Source organism: Mobula hypostoma, chromosome 1 (genome assembly GCF_963921235.1).
Source record: "Mobula hypostoma chromosome 1, sMobHyp1.1, whole genome shotgun sequence".
NCBI lineage: Eukaryota > Metazoa > Chordata > Chondrichthyes > Myliobatiformes > Myliobatidae > Mobula > Mobula hypostoma.
This window is the reverse complement of record NC_086097.1, coordinates 79,045,957-79,072,518: the sequence shown is the minus strand read 5'-3', so window position 1 is coordinate 79,072,518 and position 26,562 is coordinate 79,045,957. Positions and strand designations below refer to the sequence as shown.

The window sequence follows — 26,562 nt, the reverse complement described above, 5'->3', positions numbered from 1 at the left end:
ATTTAAAAGGCTTGTAGGTTATAGAAGAATTTGATTACTACATTCTTGCAAAATGACCATTCTAAGTTTCAAGGCAGCTTATGCCCACTTTGCATGGCTTTAGTTGGTCATCCTACCGTAAGAAGGGAAAGATTGAAGTTTCAGTGTAAATTATTTTTGTTCATAATGGCTTCAAGGGGCTCATTGTGAAACTAAGTCTCAGATGTCTTTTGATGCAGAAAAGTCAGGTGAGCATAATTCTTAATAAAACAAAAATGAGGAAAGGTGCTTAGCGTAGTTTAGCACACTGTTCTTTCTCTTATGTTGTACGGATAGGTTCCAGAGCAATGACTAAATTGTACTGTGGATTGAAAAAGGCTGGAGCATATTGTATCTGCATGTTCTTTGTCTTTACCTGGTGGATGTGAGTTAGCAACTGAGGAAAGGTAAATGATCTCTCCAAAGGTACTGCCTGATTAACTGAGTATTTTTGGAATTTTCTGTTTATTTATTATGTTCTTTACAGAAACAACTTTAAGTGTTGAAGATAAGTTTGTGCTGTAGTAAATTAAGTACCAACATTTACTATTGAGCTAGGTTTATAATAGATTTCCTATATCGTCATATTTTTGCTTCAAAGCTTTAATTTAAACAATTGTTATGTTAATGGCAATTTGTGGAAAATGTGTTTATGTACTGGTTTATTCAGCAGTTAGCTAGAAAGTTCACAAAATACACTCTACACCTGCTCGTAAATGCAAATACTAATCAGCCAATCATGTGGCAGCAATTCAATGCATAAAAGCATACAGACATGGTCAAGGGGTTCAGTTGTTGTTCAGACCAAGCATCAGAATTGGGAAGAAATGTGATCCAAGTGACTTTGACTGTGGAATGATTGTTGGTGTCAGATGGGGTGGTTTGAGTATCTCAAAAACTGCTGATTCCATGGGATTTTCATGCACAACGGTCCCTACAGTTTACAGAAAATGGTATGAAAAACAAAAAAAAACTAGAGTGGCAGTTCTGTGGGCAAAAATGCCTTGTTAATAAGAGGTCAGAGGAGAGTAGCCACACTGATTCAAGCTGACAGGAAGGCACCAGTAACTCAAATAACCATGCCTTACAACAGTGGTGTGCAGAGGAGGATCTTTGAATGTATAACACGTTGAACTTTGAATTTGATGGGCTACAGCAGCAGAAGACTACAAACATGCACTCGGTGGCCACTTTATTAATTGTAAGAAGTACCTAATAAAGTGGCTATTGAGTGTATAAGTTTGTCTATTTCTATCACTATCATAGTACAAGTTTTTGATGGATTTTTCACTTACACTAATTCCAAATTCAAACAATTTCTAAAATGAGATTATCTCTATCTAATTTCAGAACACCCAGTGTAAGCTAAAAACTAGAGGGAACTTCAGCTCTGTGCCTTCTGTTTCATTTTGTTGAGCCTCAGTAGTTCAGGCTGTCTCCAGTTACGTACATCTGACTTGTGGACACCTCTACATATGAATGAGCTCCCGTGATATTATTAAATTCAGATGTCCAGTATACCTACATATGTTTGTCTGTTAACACACTGATTTACTCTTTCTCCGCTTTTACTAATTGTTCTTTCTTAGTAGTCTTATGTTATTTTGAAGCCATTTGGTATATTACTGTGGGGGTAGAATTAGCAGATTGAGTGATTTTTGTGTATCTTATGACATAAGCAATGCCAACTCAATGGAACTCTGTTTAACGGAACCTGTTCGATGGTTTGTATTGAGAATTTTTAAAGAGACTTAACATAAGTTCTTACAAAACTATTGGGAAGTAATATTATAGGTTTGACTTGTAATTTGCTTGTTTGTTGTATGTTTTTGCCTGGAGACTCTGCAGGATTGATGGAAGTTGTTTATGAAGCTTACACTTGTATTTATCAGTAATTGAAGTTTCAACTGCATTTGGTTTGGCAAGTTTCAGCCCTCCACTTTCCAGCTTTCTCAGATGTTGGATTGATTATGACTGTTAGATGATTGAATATACTTGGATCACACTGCAACTCAGTATTCTGCAGAATACAGAAGGACAAATAAGCAATGTACATGAGTGAATTTTGTATGTTTTCGTCAGGTTCATCACCTAGTCATTTTTCAGAGACATTGACTGTGGTCTTCAGAGGAATTGTTAGGGAATTACTCAGTTATGTTGTCAGAGACACTGACATTGGTCAGGGCCTTCAGTGGACTTCAGAACTATTTGTGCAGTGTGGTTGGCTTTCTGCATCCAGACAAGGCACGCTTAAGGGAATGAAGAAGTTGGGCATTGAGAATGGGTAGCAGGCCCCACAAAGGAGTGTGAAAGCTGTGGAAGACATAACTCCATATTCTTCTAAATTGTAGGGGATACAACTCTAGTTCATAGAATTTCCTCTTGTCGTTTAATGCTTCTTTTCCTGTAAGGCTAATATATTCATGGCCATGTGTAGTTTAGCCAGGGTTCTCTCCTGGAGTGCCTGGCCTGCTGAGTTTTTCCAGCATTTTCTCTTTTTACTTCAGGTTTCTAGTCTGTGCATCATTTTGCTTTATATGATGAAAAAATGACCTTTTGACTCCTTGTATTTTGTCCTTAAGAGGTTAGGCATAGCATTGCATTTGTATTTTGAGGTTTTGTATCTGCCTGTGATATTTTAATGTAGATAGCCCCAAGATATTTTTGTACCTTCAATATGACTAAGTTTTCACTGTTTGAGAAACAATTGGTTCCATCCTCTTTAGGCGCAGAGTAGATAATGCTCTTGTCTGTGTTGATATAGGTTTGGCACAGTTTTTCCCCATTCACTTCATCCATTACTTGCTCCTACTTTAATTCATCCAGTTACCCTGTATATAGTGTAGTCCAGCAGTGCTTAGAGTGACCCTGTGCTTTGTCTCTGACCACTGAAACAGGCTGATGGTGCCATTCTTTCAGATTAAAGTTTAATAATGGTAATTTGATAATAATAATTGAAGGACTTCCGTATATTTTTGATTAATATTGGCCATCTGCTCTTTCGGTAATCATACATGGATTTTGCTTCTGATGACTATCAATTACCTCTTTTAGTTGGCTGAGCAGACTGTGCTCAGTTTCTGTTTCTCAGGCAGACTTTAAAGTATAATTTGGTTTTTCAGAAGGTACAGCCTCTATTCGTACCATGTCATAATTTCTGACTATCATTTCCTCTATTATGCAGGTGCTTGCTCAGATTCAGATGGGGTAGTTACTGTAATGGCTACGGCTTTGCTGTTGAGTGGCTTGTTAGCTTTCAGATGTTTCGTTACCCTTCTAGGCAGCATCATCAGTGCAACTTTGAATGAAATGTCGGTGATCTACATGTGATCTGTGTGTCCTGTGATTTGTCCGTGTGTGTGTGTGTGTGTGTGTGTGTGTGTGTGTGTGTGTGTGTGTGTGTGTGTGTGTGCGCGTGCGCGCTCCATTTCTATTGGTTACCGATTATGCACAACTGGTTCGTTAAAATCTGATTAGGTGATAATTGTTGTCCGAGCAAAGTTGCACTGATGATGTTGCCTAGCTGGGTAACGAAAAGCCTGCAAGCTAACAAGCCAGCTCGGTGAGCTACTCAACCGGAACTTCCTCAACCCGAGCTACAAATTTTTTCCAACATCTGAAAGGCTACAGTGTTTTCTGACAAACAGCACGTTTGCCATTGCAACTTAAATTATTGTGTTCTTTTAGAGCAGGAGTTCCCAACCTGTGGTCCACAGACCCATCAGTTAATGGTCAGGGTCCGTGGCATACAAAATGTTGGGAACTCCTATTTTAGTGTAATAATAACACAGAAAAAATAGACAACAGATCTAATAGTTAATGAAATTTTAAGTGCATTTTTCCTCATAAGATTGAAATTGCATGTGATACAACTTCTGGATAAAATAAGTCAAGATTGATCATAATACTTTAAAGTTGTATTGACCATAGAATACCTGACATGAACAAAGAATTTCATTTGCAGACATCTGCTTTCACTTTTTGGGATGTAATGCTATTTTGCAAGCACCATCGGCATCATTACTTTCAGTTTGCCAATATCTCAGTTGCCCCCCTCTCTTGGAAACCACTTCTTTTAAATAATACTTTCTATAAGATTTGTACTTTTTAACAAACTCGTGTGTTTTTCTCAGACACTGACAGAAAATGATATAGCAGCTAAACTAACAGCTTATTACCTTTTTCATTGGCTAAGTATTGGCACATTACCCACATTATGTAATTGTTTTCATTAGGTAGCCTAATTCATTCCTATCTAAGGAATTTTCCTTATCTCATAATAATGTGATAGATTTTTCAGAGGTGCCATCCTAGCTTCTTACTTCCTTTGCCTTTGCATCTATATATCTCCTAGCATTGTTTCTCAGCTGTATTTAGTTTACTTAGTACTTGTATGTCTGTTTGTACTCTAAAATAAACTGAAATCTTGGAATTAAAAATGCTTGTCATTCCTGATTCCCAGAAGAACCCCAAAGATCAGAAAATAAACAGGGATCCAACATCTCCCCGCTTCTCAAAGCTGTACTGGAGGTAAAGTCGAGCCGCAGTAATTTCAAAAGGAGCACTATTGGAGGAATGAACTATTTGGTTTAAGGAATTGTGCTTTATATTAGAATGTGAGAGGCAGATTAATGATTATTTTATGAATACACAATGGTTGTGTGATCATTTTGTTTTTGCTAGGTTACTGCCTTGCACTGCATAAAACGTGAGGATTACAGCACTTTAAGTAGGTTGCTGAAGAAGACCTTTAAGCCTTTTGCACGACTCTTGGTGTTGTTGGGATGGTCTTACTGCCAAAGTTTAGAATCAGCTCAAACTCTTCTATGCACACTTCATGAAAATAAGGTATGGTTAAATTAGGTAGCAGAGTCCTTCCCTCTCAGTGATTGCATAGTTATTCATTATGACTGAAGCCATAAGTAATTTAAGAATCTTGTTGATGAATGTAAATAGAATCATATGTGCAAAATAATCTCAGAAATTCCTGAGTTTCTCCTGCATTTCGTGTGTCTCGCTCAAGATTTCCAGCATCTGCAGAATCTCTTGTGTGCAAGATAATCTTATCTTGATTAATTAGCAAGGATAATAAATTTGAAGCGAAGTAATGCAAATGTTCCTAAATATGGCATTCCATTTCAGTATCCTATCCATTGGAAGATTTCTGCTCTGAGCTGCTGAGTTGTAGGGCAGGTTATTCAAAGAACTGAGATTTGGTAGTTTTACAAATTACGGACTGTTTTACCACCTTCTGCTTTTAGGAATTTTGATCAGCAAATTGACAATTGAAAATGGTTCCATTACTACAGTAGATTTGCTGCTTTGGGGACTTGGCATTGTAAAATTATGGAAACATACAGTACTGAAGGAGACTGTTCTGCCTGTCGTTGTCTGTGATAACTGTTTAGTTCACAGCCTGAGTTTTTATCCTTGGCTTGTAGTTCATAGGTACTTCTACAACTTTATTTTAAAATTATTCTCGGAAGCTGATTCTATCACACTTTCAAAGCATTCCAGATCTCAATAATTCTTTTAAATGCTATCTGGTTATTTCCCCGTTCACCATAGGGTATGGATTTTCTCAGTCTGCTCTATTAGAACTTCTCTGTTCAGATCATCCCTTAACTTTTTCTTACACAAGAACAGTTCTTCACTTTTCACCTTTGCTCTTCACTAAAGACCATAGAACACTACAGCACAGAAAACAGGCCATTTGGCCCTTCTAGTCTGCTGAAACATTATTCTGCTAGTCCCATTGACCTGCATCCTTTCCATAACCCTCCAGACCTCTCCCATCCATGTACCTATCCAATTTATTCTTAAAACTTAAGAGTGAGCCTGCATTTACCACGTCAGATGGCAGCTCGTTCCACACTCCCACCACTCTCTGAGTGAAGAAGTTCCCCCTAAACCTTACCCCTTTCACCCTAAAGCCATGTCCTCTCGTATTTATCTCTCCTAATCTAAGTGGAAAGAGCCTATTCACATTTACTGTCTTATACCTCTCATAATTTTGTAAACCTCTATCAAATCTCCCCTCATTCTTCTACGCTGCAAGGAATAAAGTCCTAACCTGTTCAGTCTTTCCCTATAACTCAACTCCTGAAGACCCAGCAACATCCTAGTAAATCTTCTCTGCACTCTTTCAATCTTATTTATATCCTTCCTATAGTTAGGTGACCAGAACTGTACACAATACTCCAAATTTGGCCTTACCAATGTCTTATACAACCTCCCCATAACATCCCAACTCCTATACTCAATACTTTGATTTATGAATGCCTGGATGCCAAAAGCCTTCTTTACAGCCCTGTCTACCTGCGACGCCACTTTCAGAGAATTATGTATCTGAACTCCCAGATCTATTTGTTCCTCCGCACTCCTCAGTGCCCTACTGTTTACTGTGTACGTCCTACCTTGATTTGTCCTTCCAAAATGTAACACCTCACACTTGTCTGCATTAAATTCCATCTGCCATTTTCTGGCCCATTTTTCCAGTTGGTCCAGATCCCTCTGCAAGCATTGAAAGCCTTCCTCGCTGTCCACAATGCCTCCAATCTTAGTGTCACCAGCAAACTTGCTGATCCAATTTACCACATTATTATCTAGATCATTGATATAGACAACAAACAACAATGGTCCCAGCACAGATCCTTGAGGCACACCACTAGTCACAGGCCTCCAGTCTGATAAGCAATCATCCACCAGCACTCTCTGTCTTCTCCCACACAGCCAATTTCAAATCCAGTTTACAACCTCTCCATGGATACCTAGTGTCTGGACCTTCTGAACTAACCTCCCGTGTGGGACCTTGTCAAGGGCCTTACTAAAGTCCATGTAGACAACATCCACGGCCTTTCCTTCATCTACTGTCTTGGTAACCTCCTCAAAAAACTCTACAAGATTTGTTAAACATGATCTACCACGCACAAGGCCATGCTGACTATCCTCAATCAGCCCTTGGCTGTCCAAATACTTGTATATCCGATCTCTCAGAACACCTTCCAATAATTTACCTACTATTGATGTCAGGCTCACCAGCCTGTAATTACCTGGTTTACTTTTGGAGCCATTTTTTAAACAACGGAAAAACATGAACTATCTCCTAATCCTCTGGCACCGCGCCCGTGGCTAAGGATATTTTAAATATTTCTGCCAGGGCCCCTGCAATTTCTACATTAGTCTTTCTCAAGGTCCGAGGAAATATCATGTCAGGCCTGGGGGATTTATCTACCTTTATTCACTGTAAGGCAGCAAGCACCTCCTCCTCTTTGATCTCTATATGTTCCATGACACTACTGCTTGTTTCCCTTCTTTCAATGTACACTATGCCAGTTTCCTGAGTAAATACTGAAGAAAAAAATTGTTTAAGATCTCCCCCATCTTGTGAGGCCATAAGACAGAGGAGCAGAATTAGATAATTCAGCCCATTGAGCCTGCACCGTTATTCCATCATGGCTGGTTTATTATCCTCTCAACCTCATTCTCCTGCCTTCTCCCCATAACCTTTGATGCCCTTACTAATCAGGAACCTATTAAATATACCTAATGACTTGACCTCCACATCTGTCCTTGGCAAAGAATGACACAGATTCAATACCCTCTGGCTAAAATTTCAACACATGTAAGTTCTAAAAGGGCATTCTTCTATTCTGAGCTTGTGCCATCTGGCCCTAGACTCCCCCACTATAGAAAACATTCTCTTCATGTCCACTCTAACTAGGCCTTTCATTATTTGATAGGTTTCAATGAGATCCTCCCTCCCTTCATTCTTCTAAACTCCAGTGAGTACAGGTCCAGAGTGATCAAATGCTCTACATGTGTTAACTCTTCCATTCTCAGAATTCTTGTAAACCACCTCTGGACATTGTTCAGTGCCAGCACATCCGTCCTTAGATAAGGGGTCCAAATGCTCTTCAAAATCCCTCAAATGCTGATAACATCCAGGTAAATATATCTGTACCCTTTCCTCTGTTCTTGTCTTTTCTGAAATGAGTGCTCAGATTATTACCACACCTAACCATTGATTAAAATGTTCCAGTATATTTTTATATTTTGCGCCTTGCTTTAGAAACTTAAGAAATCAAATTGCTTTTTCAGTATGCTCTGCCATCTTCACAGGTTTGTATACATTGACACTGAAGTTACTCCTTTTGAAATGGGTCCATTTGAAGAGGAATTGAGGCCATGATCAGAGCAGATAGGGTCTTATTGAAAATCAGAGCAGGCTCAGGAACGTTATGATCTTTTCCTGACTTGATTCCTGATATCGCTTTTCCATAGTTGTTCTCCCAAAGCGCCTCCTTAATACATCTCTACAATAAATTTCTTTATTTATAGTCTGTCCATGCTCAGTTTCGGTCAATATTTAAGTAACTTCATGGTGATTAATAGGTTTCAATAGGCACATTTAATGTCAGAGAAATGTATACAATGTACATCCTGAAATTCTTTTTCCTCACAAACATCCACAAAAACAGAGGAATGCCCCAAAGAATGAATGACAGTTAAACATTTGAATCCCAAAGCACCCCCCCAGCTCCCCCTCCCACGCACAAGCAACAGCAAGGCAACGACCCCTCCCCACCAGCAAAAAAGCATCAGCGCCCCCCCTCCCCCGCCACCAAGCACTCAAGCGTGCAGCAAGCATCAGTAAAGACACAGACCAAAGACTACCCGTTTACCTGGTAATTCGACATTCTACGGGCTCTCTCTCTCTCTCTCTCTCCCTCATAAGGGAAAAAGAGGTGTCCCATTTCATAGCGAGAGTGGAGACATAACAAACAACTCGCTGATTTACAATGTTAAAAGTCGGGGAGTCAGTCCCAGAAAAGCACAGCTCTTCGGAGACACAACTCCCGACAGCTAGCCTGCTGCTCCTGATGTTCCATGTACTCTCGCGACACTTCAGTCAGGGGCACCGGCCTAGAATCAGCATGTCTCCAGAGCCAAAAAAAATCCAGATCCCTGTAGGGGCGCTAGTCTTCCAGGATGCGTACTTGGATATCAAAAAGCGGCTGGTCGTGAGGCACGGAGAGTGGGTCCCATTCCCACAAAGAACCGAAGTCAGAGTGTAACTCCAGGTCAGGGGTCTTCAAAAGAACCTTGAAAAGGAGAAAAAGAGATATCAAAGATAGAATTAGAGCTGTTTTCCGAAGATGCAAGCAAAGGAGTGGCCATTTAGTGCCATCATGACGTGCTCTGCCCCTCTGGCACTAACTGGCTGTGCTGGTCAACAGTGATTGGATTTAAAACTGGTCTGAGGCATGTTTGGAGGAGATAAGTGGCTCAGCAGCTTTTTTCCATCTGAGTCACATGGTCTTGAGCTCAAATCCCACTCCAAAAACTTGACTATGGATCCAGGCTGACATTTTACAGAAGGATCTATTCTCTGAAATTCTGTCTTTTCCCTGACGTGTGGAACTGAGGCCTTGTTTTTGAATTTGACTTTGAATTGGACACAAAGGAAACAGTAGAACTTTTTTGAGGAGTAAGGGGTGCTCATAGTATGATGGCCAATATCATCAAAATTCCTATGTCTTATTTAGCCCCATTACTGTTTTGTGTGCAGAATTTTAGTGCAGCCTTCTTTGTAATTTTTAAAATTCATTCTAGGTCTACTTAAGTTTGTTCATGTTCTTTATCTTGGTGTTGCAAATTAGAAACCATTTTCATTCCTATTTCAAGAGGTACTGTGGTGCAGGTTTGTAAATAAATAATATTGTTCCTGCTCCTCATATACAAATTGATGTTTTCTCTTTCAGGATTTATGTTGTGATGCTGTACTGTACAACTTTTGTACTGGACTCTCTTCTCATATTGAGGTACTTGAGTGGTGTTTGAAACAAAACAGGTAAAGACTTCAGTTTAATTATTTCCCCATCATCATATCACTCTTGTCCTGCTTTACATTATTTGAAGCAATTCTTTTCACCTTGATAAAAATTTAAATCTATTAATTATTGGCAGATAAATCTTTCAGGTCAACCAACATAGCTATGTTGGTTTACATGAATATGGGGAACTGAATTCAGGTATAGCAGATCAATAAAGAGTCTAATTAGCCTCTTGTGGAAAATGCAGCCAATAAGAATACATGCCAGCAAGATATTTTTGTAGATCCATGAGAAATACTCCAACCCCCAGCAAGAGTTAAAAAGGTTTTTGTTTGGGGGAGGGTGTCTTTTTTTTCTCTACTGTCCTTTTTGACCAAGGCAATCAATAAATTGAACACTCAAATTTATAGGGCCAATTGAACTGATTGTTTTGCTTGATAATTAACAAAAATGTATTTTGATTTGTGCTCCTTTTCTTTTTTTTAAATGAATTTCTTAGAAATAACATTCCTGAGAAGAACTTTATTCAGCACTTGTACAGTTTGGATTGCCATTCTGCTTTGTATAGTCTTCATCATTTTACAAACCTACCTGCGCAGAAAGCAGAAGAAGTCATTGATTTACTCCAGAAGCAGTCTGCTAATGACAAGGGTAATGTAAATTATTAGTTTCAGTTGGTTATTTTGAATTGTCAGAAGGCATTTCTCTAACATTAACCTCATTGAATTCAAATGTGAAGTTAGAAATTTTGACGCCTCTGTTGGTCAGGGTCGACCATCGATGTTGCATCCTAGCTGTCTGGATATGCAAGCCAGAGTAGTACATTACGTAGAGTAAGCTGTTGTCCATGTAGCAAGCTTCCCCCCTCTCTGAATCTGATAAACCCAAAAGGACGGTAGAGACTGATACAATTTGAAACCAGGAGTTGTCAGTCAGTGTTGAACTCAACATAGGACTGCCTTAGGACTCTAGCTCTGGAATTTTCTCTTGGGATTTACTCCCGAAGACTTCCCCATGAGTGGGTATAGCCTCAGGGCAGTGGAGGTTTAACTTCAGAGTTTTCCTTCTAGGTGAGCTGCCAACCGTGGCTGAGGAGCCCCATTTAAGGTTGTTATAGCCCAGTTGGTAATGGGGATAAGCTCCCAGCTACCCATTAAATGTTTCCAATGACGTGCACCTCAGGTAGTCTCTGACAACCAAGTCCAGCTCCTGGCCTTCACATGTAGTTCAGCTACTAAGCCCGGCAGAACCATTTCTACTGATAGGAGGAGGGGCAAAGGCAGGTTGCTAGCACCTTAATACCAGTCAGTTCAGGAAATCAGAAGTAAGAACAGACAAAAAGTTGGGAATTTCAGGGCATCATCTATCTTAAAACCTTTTCTATTTTTGTTGTTGTATTAGCTATCACAACTTGATTACATAATGTGCCCTGCCTTTCAGCCTATCCTAGACATACCCTCCCCCCTTCTTTCTCTTACTCCTTACAATCTGTGCATCTGTATCCATGTTCACTATTCTGATGAAAACTTGTAGACCCAAAATATTGGCCCCCTGTCATTTTTAAATTTTTTAAAAAATTTCCCACTTCTAGCATTTGTAACTGTTGTCTTGAGAAATCTGAAGTGGGAAAGATTTCAGAAGGCAGTTTGCAAGTTGCAATCTTGTTTGCATGAATTGCTTAAACATTTTGTGCTTTATCTTTTTTAACCTGATGTTTTTGATTGTTCATCCTGAGCTTTATGTATTTTGATTTGATTAGGAGTGAAGTTAGGGAATGGGAAATCTGCTCAGCCTTAGTCATTAGAAGATGTGCACGAGTGAGGAGCAGTCTTCCCCGTGTAGTAAATTTCAAAGCCAGGAGGATGATAGTATTTAGGGATGCAAGGTTTCATCCACCTATGAATTCTTTAGCACCAACGATAAGTATTGATCTAAATAGCCTGAATTATAATGTAAAGCAACACAGAAAAACATTTGTTTCTTGGTCGCGGGAGCCTATACCTTTTAAAACAAACGATATATTTTTCTAGCTGAAGGGCTAGATGATTGTGAGTACATAAGTTCATTCATATAATGAAAATTTTAAATTGGTTTGCAATGTGTTGCTGTTTCCTCTGCTTTACTTATCTCCTTTTGATACACATTAGGTTCAAGATGTCTGAGCCTGATGCAAAGGCGAAATGTGACTTTGTATCAAACATTGTGTGCTGTTAAATATGCCATATATGCGCTCTGCATAAATGCACACCAGCTATCTTCGTGTAAAGACTGTCCGTACTCAGCATTGGATCTAGCTGTCAAAGACATTGCAGTAGAAAATGACCAAGCATGCAGTCAAGGTAAAAATGAAGCAATTGGTAGGTCAAGAGGCAATTAGTCATATTCTGCTTTTCCTTTCTAGTTTGGAAGTTCATACAATTTCAGAAGTATCTTTAAACAATCCATTTTAAAATTTCAGGTAGTTTCTGTTTTGCACATTATCTCCATTAAATGAGCAGTTGGTGCTGTGGGTTCTCATCATTTTGAGTGACAATATGAATATACATTGGCACACATGGTCTGCCAGCATGTTCACCCTTAAATGAGTTGGCATAATTTGCACTTTTATCAGATTGTTATCCAATGTATATTGTTTCGATAATGTAATTCAGTTTAAAGTCATAAATGCAACGATATTATGTAATATTAAGTCTTAGTTAATTTTTTGGAGTGCAGTTTTTTATTGAATGTTCCAATCCCATTTTCAGATTAAAAGCTTTTCAATCAATGGAAATGTTCACTTTTCTTTTCTGTTCTTCATTTGCTAAGGTGTCTTAAGTTATTGATTTTGGAGTGGAGTCTTGCTCATCGTCATTGGTAGCTAGGGGACCACTCTTGGGAGGGCCTTGATCTTGTGGTCACTGGAAACCTCAGCCTGGTTTTTATTGAAAGACACAGGAGACTGCAGATGCTGGAATTATGATCAAAAACCAAACTGGTGGAGGAACTCAGGTTAAATAGCATCTGTGAGGGAGAGGGGCAGTCAGTATTTTGGGTTGAGTCCCTGCCCCCAGGACTCATCATGCAGGGTCTTGCCGTAAAACATTGACTGTCCCTCTGTTTCAGCAGATGCTGCCTGACCCACTGACCTCTTATGGTAGTTTGATTTATATTTACCCTGCTCTCTCCCTTGTCCTTGTCACCACTGCAAATGGAAGTACTGAAGCCAACGAGCCACCTGTGCTGTGACCCAGGCTATGATCAGTAGAAATCAAATAATAGATCTGAGTGTTGCCTTAATCCATGTAACTTGAGTTGTGCAGAAGGTGTTGCCGAGTGACCTATCAGACAGAAATTAAATGTAAATTAAATCTGCATGGTTAAATGTTGTAAACACTTTAGTAGCAACTTGAAGCACTTTAGTTTTCAGAAATAACACAGTATTTATTTGCTCAAACAGATGGTTCTGCAGTTTTCAAGTTGTATTTATCCAGATGTCAGGAGTTTCTGCATGTGATTCCTGCTCCCTTCCGGTTGGAGGTGTTGGAAAATATCTTCTCTTTATTGTTCTTGTCCTATAATGACCTGAATGGGGATAAAGCAGGACCAGAAGGTCAGTTTTGCCTTGAGGAAGAAGGAGACACAGAGCAACTACAAGCACCAAAGGGATTTGTTCGTACTGTGGGGCACTTGGAATCCACTGTGGAGTCTATGGATTATAATGTCTCACATTGTGAACATTCAAATACCGATTTGAAAGAGAATGCCACTCAGAAGAGTTCTGGAGTGCTTCATAAAGATTTCACGCGCAATTTGAAGAAAACGGACATTAAGAAGTTTGCAGAAACCGATTCCACAACCAAAGAGCTGGATTATTTAGATTTGAACCATTTTATGATGAATGCAAGCCATGGCAATGACTTCTTGGTAAATCCTGTGACAATGAACATATTTCTCGAGTTGATACAAAGTCACCTGGAGGCAATGAAATGCCATGTTCCTTGGACATCTGGCAATGTGTCTGAAGAGGATGTCCAGCTAGTGGAGTGTCTGAACTGTTCAATTGGTGCAGATTCCTTTGGAAGCCGGTTAGCACAACTTTCTAGGTATATCTGTGAAGCCCAATGGAGATACAAAGTAGTAATGAGCAATAATACAGCTGGTAAGACTTTTTAAAGTATTGAATATACACTTTAAAAAAAAGACATGAAAGAGTCTGAGCCAGGCAAGTGACTTCCAAAAGTTAATTATTAAAAGATCGTGTTAAGTTGTTGTTTAAAAAATCACGACTGTTTCAATGATTTTGTTGAGATTTATGTCCTAAAGGGTTCATTTTATATTTGGATTAGTAGTCATTAATGGAGCCAAATTTTTTAAAAATAAGATTCTCATTTGGTTCATAACATGTTCATTGATGTGCATAGAGTTGCATGGCTAAGAAACTGACCCTCCAGCTCCTTACATTCATGCTATTCTTTCTGATAATCTACACAAGTCCCATTTGTCCACATTGGGACTGTACCCTTCTAAGCTTTACCTGTTTAAGTGTCTAAAGATTGAACATATAGAACCATACAGCATAGTAGAGGCCCTTTGATCCACAGTGTTGTGAGGACCTTCTAAGATGTTCTAAGATCAATTCAACCCTTCCCTCCCACATAGCCCTCCATTTTTGATCATCCATGTACCTATCTAAGAGTCCCTTAAATGTCCCTAATGTAACTGCCTCTACCACTAACCCTGGCAATATGTTCAAAACACCCATCAGTATCTGTTTATATTTTAAAAATACCTCTGATATTCCCCTTATACTTTCCTCCAATCACCTTAAAATAAACACCCCTTCCTATTAGTCATTTCTGCTCTGGGGGTGGGGGGAGGCAGAATTGGCTGTCTACTCAGTCTGTGCCTTTATCAAGTTGCACATTTCTATTAAGTTACCTCACATCATCCTTTGCTTCAAAGAGAGAAGTCCTAGCTCACTCAATCAGTTCTCTTAAGGCGTGCGCTCTGATCCAGGCAGCACCTTGGTAAATTTCCTTTGTACCCTCTCTGAAGCTTTCACATCCTTTCTATAATGAGGTGACTAGAAATGAGCAGAATATTCTGTGTGGTCTGACCGGGGTTTTTTAGAGCTGCAGCATTACCTCACAGTTCTTGTACACAGTCCGCTGAACAATGAGTGCCAACACACCGTACATCTTCTTAAAAGATCTATTGGCTTGCAAATGCATAACGCTGAGGTTTAAAAGGCATTGGTCAAACTGCATTTTGAGTATTGTGAGCAGTTTTGGGCCTCTTATTTAAGAAAGGTGTGCTGGCGAGAGTCCAGAGGAGGTTCACAAGAATTATCTTAGAAATGAAAGGGTTAACAGATGAGGGTTTGATGGCACTGGGCTGGAGTTTAGAAGAATGGGGGTGGTGGAATCTATCAAATATTTGAAACCTGTTAAGCATTCAAAGGCTTAGATCGAGGTTGTTTTCAATAGTTGGGGAGCCTCGGACCAGAGGGCAAGCACAGCCTCAGAATGCGATGGGCATCCATTTAGAACAGAGATGAGGAATTTCCTTGGCCAGAGGGTTGTGAATCTGTGGAATTCACTGCCACAGGCTGCTGTGGAGGCCAAGTCATTAGGTATACTTAAAGCTGATAGGTTCTTGGTTAGTAAGCTGTCAAAGTTACGGGTAGACGCCAGGAGAATGGGGTTGAGAGGGATAATAAATCAGCCATGATGGTGGAGCAGACTCAATAGGCTGAGTGGCCTGATTCTGCTGGTGTATTATGGTTTTTCAGAAGACTTTACAGAAGGACCCTTGCATTGTGGAATATTAAGGAAATTGACTGGGCAACAAGTGAGAATAAAAGTAATGAACAAGTAGTTGAATTGGCAAGATGTGATTAATAGTACTTGCAAGTCTGTGTTGGATCTGTAGTTATTCATTGTACTTGTATATGGCTTAGAGTTGTTCTCTTCTGAGTATGATTATGCAGTGATAATTACATTATTAAGTCTTGTCAAAAACACTGAATTGCAAAGACATTAATAGAGAAAATAAATTTGCCATGATTTTCCCATTGACTTAATTGCAGACAATTTTTAAATTATTCAGCAAATGTGATACACCAATAATGTTTGCTTATTTCCCATTTTAACTTGTTGAACTTGTTAAAACATTTAGAAAGCAGATAAGACTCAGTCTCATTATTATGGTTCCAGAGTCTCACACTGGCTTGGTGGCCGTGGGTTTTAATGATAATTTGGCGTCACCATTATTGAGCTATGTTTTCAATGCCTGACCTTTTTTGTATAAAATTTAGTCGTTAAATGCATTTAAATGGCCTAGTTGTTGTGCAGAAAAAAAATCTTGTGTGTCGACCAGTAGTCTGTTATATGGATTGCTGCTCCAAACTACGTCTACACCCCAGAGGTCATTTGTTTTGGACCTTCAAAAGTAGAAGATTGCTTTCTAAAAAAGGAGATGTTAGAAGCAGTGGAAGTCCCAAAACTGAAGGAAAATAAATAATGACAATTTTAGAATTGTTAAATAATGCAGTGCAAAAATAGTAGTGCATTCACTCCATAACTTTATGCCATCAGTTAGAATAAACAATCTCAGTAGCCCAACTTGAGGATCTGTTCCCATAACATTTTAAACATATTTCTATCAGTTTTTTGATTGTTATCATTGAATCTGCTTCTCTCTGCAACCATGCATATATATATTTTTTTATCTTTGTGTTACCTTTAGTTGATAATTATTGAGATTTACTTTCAGTCGATGCCTGCTGCTTATTTTCTTTCATGGCACTAAAAGTTATTTCTTTGAGGTTATTTCTTCAAACCCTCTCCGTCACTTTGAACACTGGCATTGGATCATCACTTAATCTTCTTTTCTCTTAGTGGTGTAACAGGCTGCATCAGTCTCTCCACAAACCTGTTAATTTTTATTCCTACTGGCTTTCAAAAAGTCTCTTTACCTTAAAGATCTTGACTTCTTAGAGTAGTTCCTGAAGCAATATCATACTCTGACAAGACTTCACCTGTATTTTAAAAATAATTTCAGTGCAAATTGCTTCATTTTGTCTGTTTTACTTTTGTTAACAAAATGAAGGCTCCTGCAGCACTTCATAATTGTACTTACTGTGCATGGGGGTGGTATAGTGGTGTGGCTTTTAGAGTGGCTGTCTCACAGCTGCAGATAAATAGATTCCACCCTGACCTCAGCAGCTTTCTGTGCAAAGTTTGCACATTTTCCCTGTGACTCTGTGGTCTTTGTTCAGATGCTTCAGTTCTCTCCCACACACCAGAGACATGAATGTTGGTCATTTAATTGCCCATTGTAAATTGCTCTTACTGTGAGAGTGAGTGTAAAATAATTCCTTCCCTTTTTGAACAGTGGTACAAACCTTGGATGCAGAATTTGTAATTCTTCAGCCTCAAGACTTGAGAAAGATTTTGGATGGAACCTTTTCAATTTCTTTTGTTAACTTTCTTCACTAAACTAGGAAATGTTTCGCACCGTGAGTGACCTTCCTGCTCTGAGCACTGCACATTGTTTCAGTAGATTTTTTTAGCTTCTTCCTTTTAGTCTTACATTGACAGATTTCTCTGTAATGAGGGCCAAATACTCTGTTAGATAGGAAATTGCTTATTAATTTGCTCATCCTTCCTTTGACAACAGTGATGTTACTTAAGTTGATGTAAGTAATCTGCTATTCTATTCACATACTTTTGCTTAGTCCTTTAATCTTTTCTGTACTTGGTATGTTTAGTTTGAGGTTTTATCAACTGTATTTAACATGTTGTCTTCCTCAGTTTTTGCTTTATACTTTGTCTTTATTCAGCTGAACTATTATCTTGGATTCTGTGTTTCAGCCACAGAAGCACTGGAGTGTAACAGTTAGCAAATGTGTCCAAGGTCTTAAAAAAAAAATGACAGCTGAGAATCATTTCTGAGTTTGTTCTTATGCCAGTGATTTCTCAATATAGCTTTAAAATGGCAGTGACACTTCCTGAAATTGCTGTATTCAAAGAGGGGGAAAAAATCTACTGCTTTGATAGAATGCAGTCTGTTATTTTTATTATATTCTTATTGCTTAAAGGTTTAAATTTGTTTCTGGGGACTAGATACTCTCAAGATGGCTTATGCTGTTAAAAATCAGTGTAGAAATATGAGTTTTGCTGCTTGCTGCATGTAATTTGGATCAAATGGTAATAGTTCTTTTTCTTTTATAGAAGGAGACTTGCTGTCCTTCACGAGAAAACATCCATCTATGTCAAAGCATTCTACAATGAAAAGGCGAAGCAAAGCTCAAAGGAACAGGATGGGTAAGAAAAACAGCATTTCTTTTGCTAATTTAAAGATATTGATCGGATTTTTACCTTGAGATAGTGGTGAGACTAACAATATTCACTTTCATTGTTGAGTAAATTTAACTCTGATATTTGAAATATGCACATGCACAATTCAACACAGTGAATCCTACATCGTGATTCAAGGCTCCATAGTTCCCTGTCAGGCTTTTATAACAAAACCATACCCCTAGAAGTTGCATTGAAATTTGTGAACGTCACAAAGTTCAAAAGACAAAGCCTTGTAGATGCTGGAATTCTGTAATAAAACAGAAAATACTGAAAAGCTTATCAAAGACTGCAGCAGGATATTGATCATTTACAGATATAGCCAGAAAAGGGGCAGGTGAGGTTTAATCCGGGAAAGTCTGAGTTTTGCACTTTTGGGAGGTCAAGTGAAAGGAGAAAGTATACATTTAATAGTAGACCCCTTAATAGCATTGTGGTACTGAGGGATCTTGGGGTCCAGGTCCACGGTTCACTGCAAATGGTTACACAAGTGGGTAAGGTGGTGAAGAAGGCATATGGAATGCTTGCTTTCATTGGTAGGGATGTTGAGTATCAGAGTAAGGAAGTCATGCTGCAGCTGTATAAAGCCTCAGTCAAACTACATGGAGTATTGTATGCAGTTCTGATTACCCCATCACTGGAAGGATGAGGAGATTGTGGAAAAGGTGCAGAAGTTGTACATCAGGATACTACCTGGATTAGAGGGTATGAGATACAAGGATAAGTTGGACAAACTTGGGCTGTTTTCCATAGAGCATTGGAGGCTGAGGGGAGACCTGATAAGAGGTTTTTAAAATTGAGAGGCATTGAGAGTCAGAATCTGTTCCCCAGGGTAAAAATATCAAACAGCAGATGACATACTTTAAGATGAGAGGGATTGCAGGGCTGAAGGTTTTGTGCAGAGTGTTAGCCACCTGGAATGGATTACTAGGGGTAGTACTGGAATCAGGCCGTTTGTTGGAGTTTAAGAGGCGTTTAGATAGACAAATGAGTATGAAGAAGGACCTTTCAGAGATTTATAAAATTATGATGGGCTTAGGACAGACCATAAGGTGGAAGCGAATTGGGCTATTTGGCTCATTGAGTGTGCTCTGCCATTCGATCATGTCTGATTTATTATTCCCTCAACCCCATTGTTCTGCCTTTTCCATCTAACCTTTGACATCCTTACTAATCAAAAATCTTTCAACCTCTGCTTTAAATTATAAATTTATGAATATAAAAATTATCCTCCATAAATGTCTGGCAATAAATTCCACAAATTCACCGCTCTGGCTAAATAAATCTGGCTTTATCTCTATTCTAAAGCGGCACCTTTTTATTTTAAAGCTGTGCCATCTGGTCCTAGACTCTGCCAATTGCTGGAAACATCCTCTCCACTTCCACTGTAATCTCAGCTTTTCAACATTCAATAGGTCTCAATGAGATCCCCCCCTCTTTCTTCCAAACTCCAGTGAGTACAGGCCCAAAGGCATCAAATGCACCTTGTATGTTAACCCTTTCATCTCTGGGTTGATTCTCATAGTCCTCCTCTGGACCCTCTGACACCATTTGGGCTGGTCATCAACATCTGACCAACATTTTTTAAAGCTTCAGCATCACATTTTTGCTGTGTATTCTAGTCCTCTTGAAATGAATGCTCTCATTGCATTTGTCTTCCTTACCACTGAATCAACCTGCAACCTCACTTTTCGGGAATCCCTACTAGGACATCCAAGTCCCGTTGCGTCTCTGATTTCTGAGTTTGCTCCCTGTTTTGAAATATACACCCTTATTTCTTCTACCAATGTGCATGACCGTATGCTTCCCTGTGCTGTATTCCATCTGCCATTTCATTGCTCATTCTCTCAATCTCCAAGTAGGCTCCCCTGCACTCTCAGCACTGCCTGCCCTCCATCGATATTTGTATGTAGCTGTGTACCTGAAAACTTGGCCACAAAGCCCATCAGTTCCATCATCCGGATCATTGCATGTAACATGAAAAGGAGTGGTCCCAATACAGACTGCTGCGGAACTCCCTTAGTCACCGGCAGCCAACCAGAAGGATCCCCTTTAGTCCTACTATTTGCCTTTTGCCAGTTGGCCAGTCTAATATCACTCACAACACGCTGGAGGAACTCAGCAGGTCGGGCAGCATCCGTGGAAAAGATCGGTCGACGTTTTGGGCCGGAACCCTTCGTCAGGACACACCCCCATGCCAGTATCTTTTCTGTAATACTACCAGCTTATATTTTGTTTAGCAGCCTCGTGTCAAAAGACCTCTGAAAATACAAGTAAGCGCCATCCACTGACTCCCCTTTATCTATCATGTTTGTTACTTAGAGAATTTCAAATCAATCCCAACAGAATTGTAAGGGAAGATCTACCTTTAGGAAACCATGTTAATTTCAGCCTACTTTTATCATGTGCTTCCACATAACCTGAGGCCTCATCCTTAATAATGGACTCTAACATCTTACTAATCACTGAACTCAGAATAACTGGTCTATAATTTCCTATTTCTTGTCTCCCTCCAACCTTAAAGAGTGGAGCAACATTTGTGATTTTGCAGTCCTCTAGAACTATTCTTCATTAATGATTCTTGAAAGATCACTACTAATACCTCCGCAGTCTCTTCAACTACTTACTGAAGAACCCTGAGATGTAGTTCATCTACACCAGGTGACTTATCTACCTTCAGTCTTTTCAGCTTCTCAATTACCATCTCCTTAATAACAGTGAGTGTATTCACTTTTTCCCCTAATTCTCCAATTTCTGGCATGTTGCTAGTGTCATCTGCAGTGAACTCTGCTGCAAGATACTCATTCAGTTTGTCTGCCATTACTATTACTCTAGCGTCATTTTCCAGCAATCTGATGTCCAGTGTTGCGCGCGTGCGCGCGCGCGCGCGCACACACACACACACACACACACACACACACACACACACACACATACACACACACACACACACACCACACACAACGCGCGCACACACACTTTTGGTATCCTCTTACATTATTGACTAGTTTACCGTTACTGCATCTTTTTTCCCCTTGTTGCTTTTTTTAGACTATAAGACCATAATATATAGGAGTAGAGGTAGACTATTCGGCCCATCGAGTGCTCTGCCATTAAATCATGCGCTGATCCAATTCTTCCAGTCATCCCCACTCCCCTGCCTTTTCTCCATATCCTTTGCCCTGGCTAATCAAGAACCTATCTACCTCTGCCTTAAATGCAGCCAATGACTTGGCCTCCACAGCCGCTGTTGGCAATAAATTCCACAGATTTACCACCCCCTGACTAAAGTAATTTCTCTGCACCTCTGTTCAATCCTGGTCGCGTCCTCTTGTCCTAGACTCCACTACCATGGGAAATAACTTTGCCATATCTAATCTGTTCAGGGTTTTTAACATTTGGAATGTTTCTATGAGATTCCCCCTTCATTCTCCCGAACTCCAGGGAATACAGCCCAAGAGCTGCCAGAGGTTCCTCATAGGGTAACCCTTACCTTCTACTGGTTTTTTAAAAACTGCCCAATCCTCTAGCTTCCCACTAATTCTTGCAATGTTGTTTGCCCTCTTTTAAGATTTAAAGGGACCCAAGGAGCAAATTTTTGCACACGTGGTGAATATGTGGAATGAGTTGATGGAGGTGGGTCCAATAATGTCTAAAAGACCTCTCGGCAGGTACATGGATGCAAAGTTTTAGTGGGCTATGGGCAGAATGCAGCAGAATGGGGCTAGCTCTGGTCAGCACTTTAATTGGCATGCACAACTTGGGCCGAAGAGCCTTTCTCCATAGCTCTGACTAGATGTGTATTGTGTGGAGCATGCAGGTTCAGGCTCTCGATGGGTATAGATAGGCTATGCAAACAGGAGATGGAATATAATGAGGAAAATATGAAGTCATGCACTTTGGTGGAAAAAAGAATTGATAGTGGTACATTAAATGGGTGGATGTTCAGTTATATTTGGATGTGAATCATGAAAAGTTAATATGCAGATTCATCAGAAAATGAGGAATGCCAATTGGCCTTTTTAAGAGAATTTGAGTACAAAAGTAGATTCCCTCACAGTCCATTTATGTAGACCTCCATGAAGATGAGATCAGGAATATTGTGGACAGGTGTGATCTCATTGCACAAGGAAAGATGGACTTGTAGAAGAAAAACTGAAGGCTGATTGACTGATCATTGGAATGATGGGTTTGTCTGACAAGAGATTAAGCAGGACATGCCTGTATTCTCCATATTTTTGAAGAATGAATGTTGAATTTTTTTTTGAAATGTAGTGGACTAAGGTAGACCTGGAATTGATGATTCCCTTGGCAGGAATATTTGGAACCAGAGCTTTCAGCCTTAAACATAACAGGGTACAGCCATTTAGTACAGAGGTTATAAGGCGTTTCTTCACTCGAGTTTTGTGAATCTTTGGAGTTTTCTAGAAGAGAACTGTGCAGGCAGTCGTTACTTATATTCAGGATAGATTGATAGATTTGTTGTCTAGTTATGAAAGGAATTTGAGGTTGGAGTAGAAAATTTGTGCTGAGGTAAAAAGTTAGTTTATTTAAAAGCAGGGCAGATGAGGGGAGCCAAATAGCATACTTCTATTTCTTAAGTTCCTAGTTAGAAGACAAGATGCTGTTCTTGAGCTTTATTGAAACAGTGAAAAATGCCACAGACAGACAGGTCAGAGTGGGAATGAATGAAGAATTAAGGTGATAGGCTGCGTGGGACTTCAGAATTACCATAGATGACTGAACACCAAGGGACACCATGATGTTCTAGTTTCATGTCATGTTCATTTTCTATCCCCTATTTTGTCCTTGGAGTCATGCAGTTTTCTATTGAAGCCCAATATAAATATGAGGAATGGCATTGCAACTTTCATTGAGGAATATTGCAGCCCTTAGGACCAAACATGAAATTCAACAATTTCAAATAACCAACCTTTCCAGTGTGTATTGGAACTGTCCAGTTCTGATGAAATGTTACCACATATAATGCTAACTTGGTTTTTCAGTCTCATGGGTGCTGTCTGCCTTGTTGGATAGTTTCATCATTGTCTTTTATGTCAAATTTTCATTAGTTGCAGTGTTCTGTACCACATAATTAAAGCACCTTTTAATTTTTTTTCTCTCTATCTACATATATCTTGTCCAGGCAGACCAGCTACAACTACTAAATCTTTATTACCCACTCACAGTTTGCTCTATCATCAACTGTTTTCTAACTCCCTGTTAATATGAAATTTCATTGAACTGAAGAATTCAGATTCATTCTTCACATAAGGTGCTTGACCTTTTGAGTGCTGCTGCCATTTATTGTTTTATTTAATGGCATGGAATTGTTGCACTCACTCACTTCTCATCCACCTTTACCAGAAAAGGATAGGGGTAGTGTATTCAGATGGATATGAATACTTAATAGTATGGTGAGTTATAATTACTGCCAGAGGATGTTGAAAGTTGGTCAGTAGGTAGCATAAAAAATAATTTTTGTAAGTTCTTGGTTCCAGTGAATTTAATTAATATTGCAAATCAAAAATGTATTCTGAGGCCTTTTGTCTTTTTGTCTCCTCTCTATCCAGTACGGATTTTCTCATTTTTGTTTCTGTATGTGAGTTTAATGGTCTTCAATCTCCTTACCTGCAAAGTGCCACTGTTTCTTGTACTGAACACACACACTTTTCCTGCAGAAGGTAGTGCACTGAAATCAATTGAAAGATTAGACCAAGCCTCTGTTTAAATGCTTACAGAATATCTGTAGACAAAAGGGAGTTCATTAACAAATGAACATTTTAGTGGAGTTTGTCGTATTGGAGTTGCTGAATCTTCTCATTTCTATCAGTTATTTTTCGACCTTAGCATTCCAATTTCTCTATTTTGTCTTTAATAGAACAGAGTTCCAGTTCTCAGTTGATAGTGGAGAGCGGAAGTGGTGAATTAAGTACCAGTACCTCAGGTATGTTATGTGTAACACGTTTAGAATTTCAAGTATGCATCAAAAAAATATTGTTTCTGAGCCAGATCTCAGCAAAACCAATGCTGAAATCTGCGTTGCTGGAATCATATTATCTGTATCAAAAGCTGGAATGCTGTTTTAAACAGGCACAAACATAGAAACACAGAAAATATGTCTAGGTGCAGTCTATTTAGGCCTAGTCCAACCATTTCATATCATAGCTGATTGTCACTTTTTCTTCTCGTATCTCTTAATTCCTTCAGCATTATGTAAAATATCCATCTCCTTATTGAAAATATCTAATTACCTGGCCTCTACAGCTTTCTGTTATAGAGAAATACACAGATACATCACCCGCTGGATGAGAAAATTTCTCCTGATCCTTGTTCTGAATGACACATTGCATGTCCTGCGGCTGTTACCCTACATGCAAGATATCAAGAACATCTTTCTTGCATCTGGTTTGTTTAAATCCTGTCAGAATTGTTCAAGGTTCTGTTGAATCCCTTCTGTTTTCTGAAGACCACACTACATAAAGTCCTATCAACTCAATCTCTACTTAATATCAATTCTGCTATCCTAGGACTCAGTCTTTTAACCTTTGTTGCACTTCCTCAATTATAAGATCATTCTTCACTAGTAAAGGAGATGGAATCTCACCAAAAATCTCTGTAATTAGTAAGATGTCCTTGCTTTTGTACTCAGTCCCTTGTAGTGAAGGTCAGCATGCTTATTTGCTTTTCTACCTGCTTCTAGCGATCGAATACTTGCTTAAAGTGACTGGTATACAAAGAGGCACAGGTTTTTTTTGCACCTTCCCTTTTCCAAATCTATTACCATTTAGATTTTTTTTTAAACTAATGTTGATAACATCCAATGCATTTGCCTGCCTACCCAAATTGTTTGAATCACAATGGAAACCCTTTGCATTCTCCACGCAGCTCCCAATGTCAATTAGCTTTGCATTGGAAATGGTAGATTTTGTTCCCTCACCCAAATCATTGCTATTTATTGTGAGTAGATGGACACATGAACTGATCCCACGAATCACTGCCTATCTGCCAGAATGATACCTGTTTATCCCTAATCTGTTTCATATCTGTCAATTCATGTTCAAAGTACATTTAGAGATTCACTTTCTTACAGGCATTTATAGGAAAAAAATGCCATAGAATTTTGCAAAGAACTATGTGTAGCCGAAGCCTGGAGAACACTAATTTGTGAGGAGGACAAACTGCACAAGTAAAAATAATACTGAATTCGTGAGTTGCAAAGAGTCTATGAAAGTGAGTCTCTTCATTTTACATTCAGTTCACAGAAGTGGTTATTGAAGTTATCCACGCCATTTCAGGAGCCTGATGGTGGTTGAGTAATAATTGTTCCTCAACCTGGTGGTGTGGGACCTAAGGCTTCTGTAACCCCATCCAAAGGTAATCACATGAAGAGGGCTAGGCCTGGCTGGTAGAGTGGGGATGGGATGTTGTCTTTGATTCAGGATGCTGTTTTCTTTTGCAGCACTCCAGGTACACGTGCTCAACGGTGGGGAGGACTTTGCCTGTAGACTTTTCTATTCGTGGGCACTGGTATTTCCACAGCAGGCCGTGATGCACCATTATGATATTCCCCAATGTGCACCCGTAGAAGTTGATCAAAGTTTTTGGTGTCATTCTGAATCTATGCAAACTTTTAAGAAAGTAAAAGTGATGATGATGTGCCTTCTTTGTTGGTCCCAGGTTAGATCCTCTGATGTGTTAATGCCAAGGAATTTCAGTAGGTTTCAATAGGTACATTTAATGTCAGATAAATGTATATAATATACATCCTGAAATTCTTTTTCTTCGCAAATATCCATGAAGACAGAGGAGTGCCCCAAAGAATGAATGAGTTAAGTGTTAGAACCCCAAAGCCCCCCCCACCAGTTTCCCCACTCCCACGCACAAGCAGCAGCAAGGCAAAGACACCCCCCCCACCAGCAAAAAAGCATGGGCCCCCCCCCCACCGAACATTCAAGTGAGCAGCAAAGCACCAGTAAAGACACAGACTTGCAGTAAATTCAACATACCACAGGCTCTCTGTCCCTCTCCCTAATAAGTGAAAAAGAGGTGTTCCTGTTTCACAGCAGGAGGGGAGACATAACAAACAACTCTCTGATTTATGATGTTAAAAGTCTGTTGCGTCACTTTTTCCGAGCTCAGCACCCAGAGAGCTCAGGTCTCTGGACACTGCCCACGACAGCTAAACCACTGCTCCCAATGTTCTGTGTTCTCCCGCAATGCCTCGGTCAGGGGCATCGGCCTTGAGTCAGCCCCTCTCCAGAACCACAAAAATCTGGCACCCTGAAGGCATGCTAGTCTTTCAGACCGCGTCCTTGGGATATCAAAAAGCGGCCGGTCGTGTGGCCCTGAGAGTGGGTCCCATT

At 39.5% G+C, this 26,562-nt stretch overlaps 1 protein-coding gene and 1 long non-coding RNA gene across 4 annotated transcripts in view; one reads left to right on the top strand and one right to left on the bottom strand.

Annotated features, from left to right (window-relative positions):
• The window catches only part of zfyve26 (zinc finger, FYVE domain containing 26), a 112,235-nt gene that overhangs the window by 6,861 nt on the left and 78,812 nt on the right, over positions 1-26,562 (top strand). For all 3 annotated transcript variants that reach the window (XM_063051249.1, XM_063051240.1, XM_063051233.1), the window contains exons 7-13: positions 4,702-4,866; positions 9,783-9,871; positions 10,354-10,505; positions 12,002-12,193; positions 13,294-13,995; positions 18,071-18,163; positions 24,078-24,143. In XM_063051249.1, the coding sequence (XP_062907319.1) occupies positions 4,702-4,866; positions 9,783-9,871; positions 10,354-10,505; positions 12,002-12,193; positions 13,294-13,995; positions 18,071-18,163; positions 24,078-24,143 (1,459 nt within the window). The remainder of the gene's footprint in view (positions 1-4,701; positions 4,867-9,782; positions 9,872-10,353; positions 10,506-12,001; positions 12,194-13,293; positions 13,996-18,070; positions 18,164-24,077; positions 24,144-26,562) is intronic.
• LOC134348235 (uncharacterized) lies at positions 13,295-16,799 on the bottom strand. The gene is made up of 3 exons (XR_010018379.1): positions 16,578-16,799; positions 13,809-13,945; positions 13,295-13,418 (listed from the first exon to the last, which is right to left on the bottom strand). It is a non-coding gene; the product is annotated as an uncharacterized LOC134348235 (long non-coding RNA).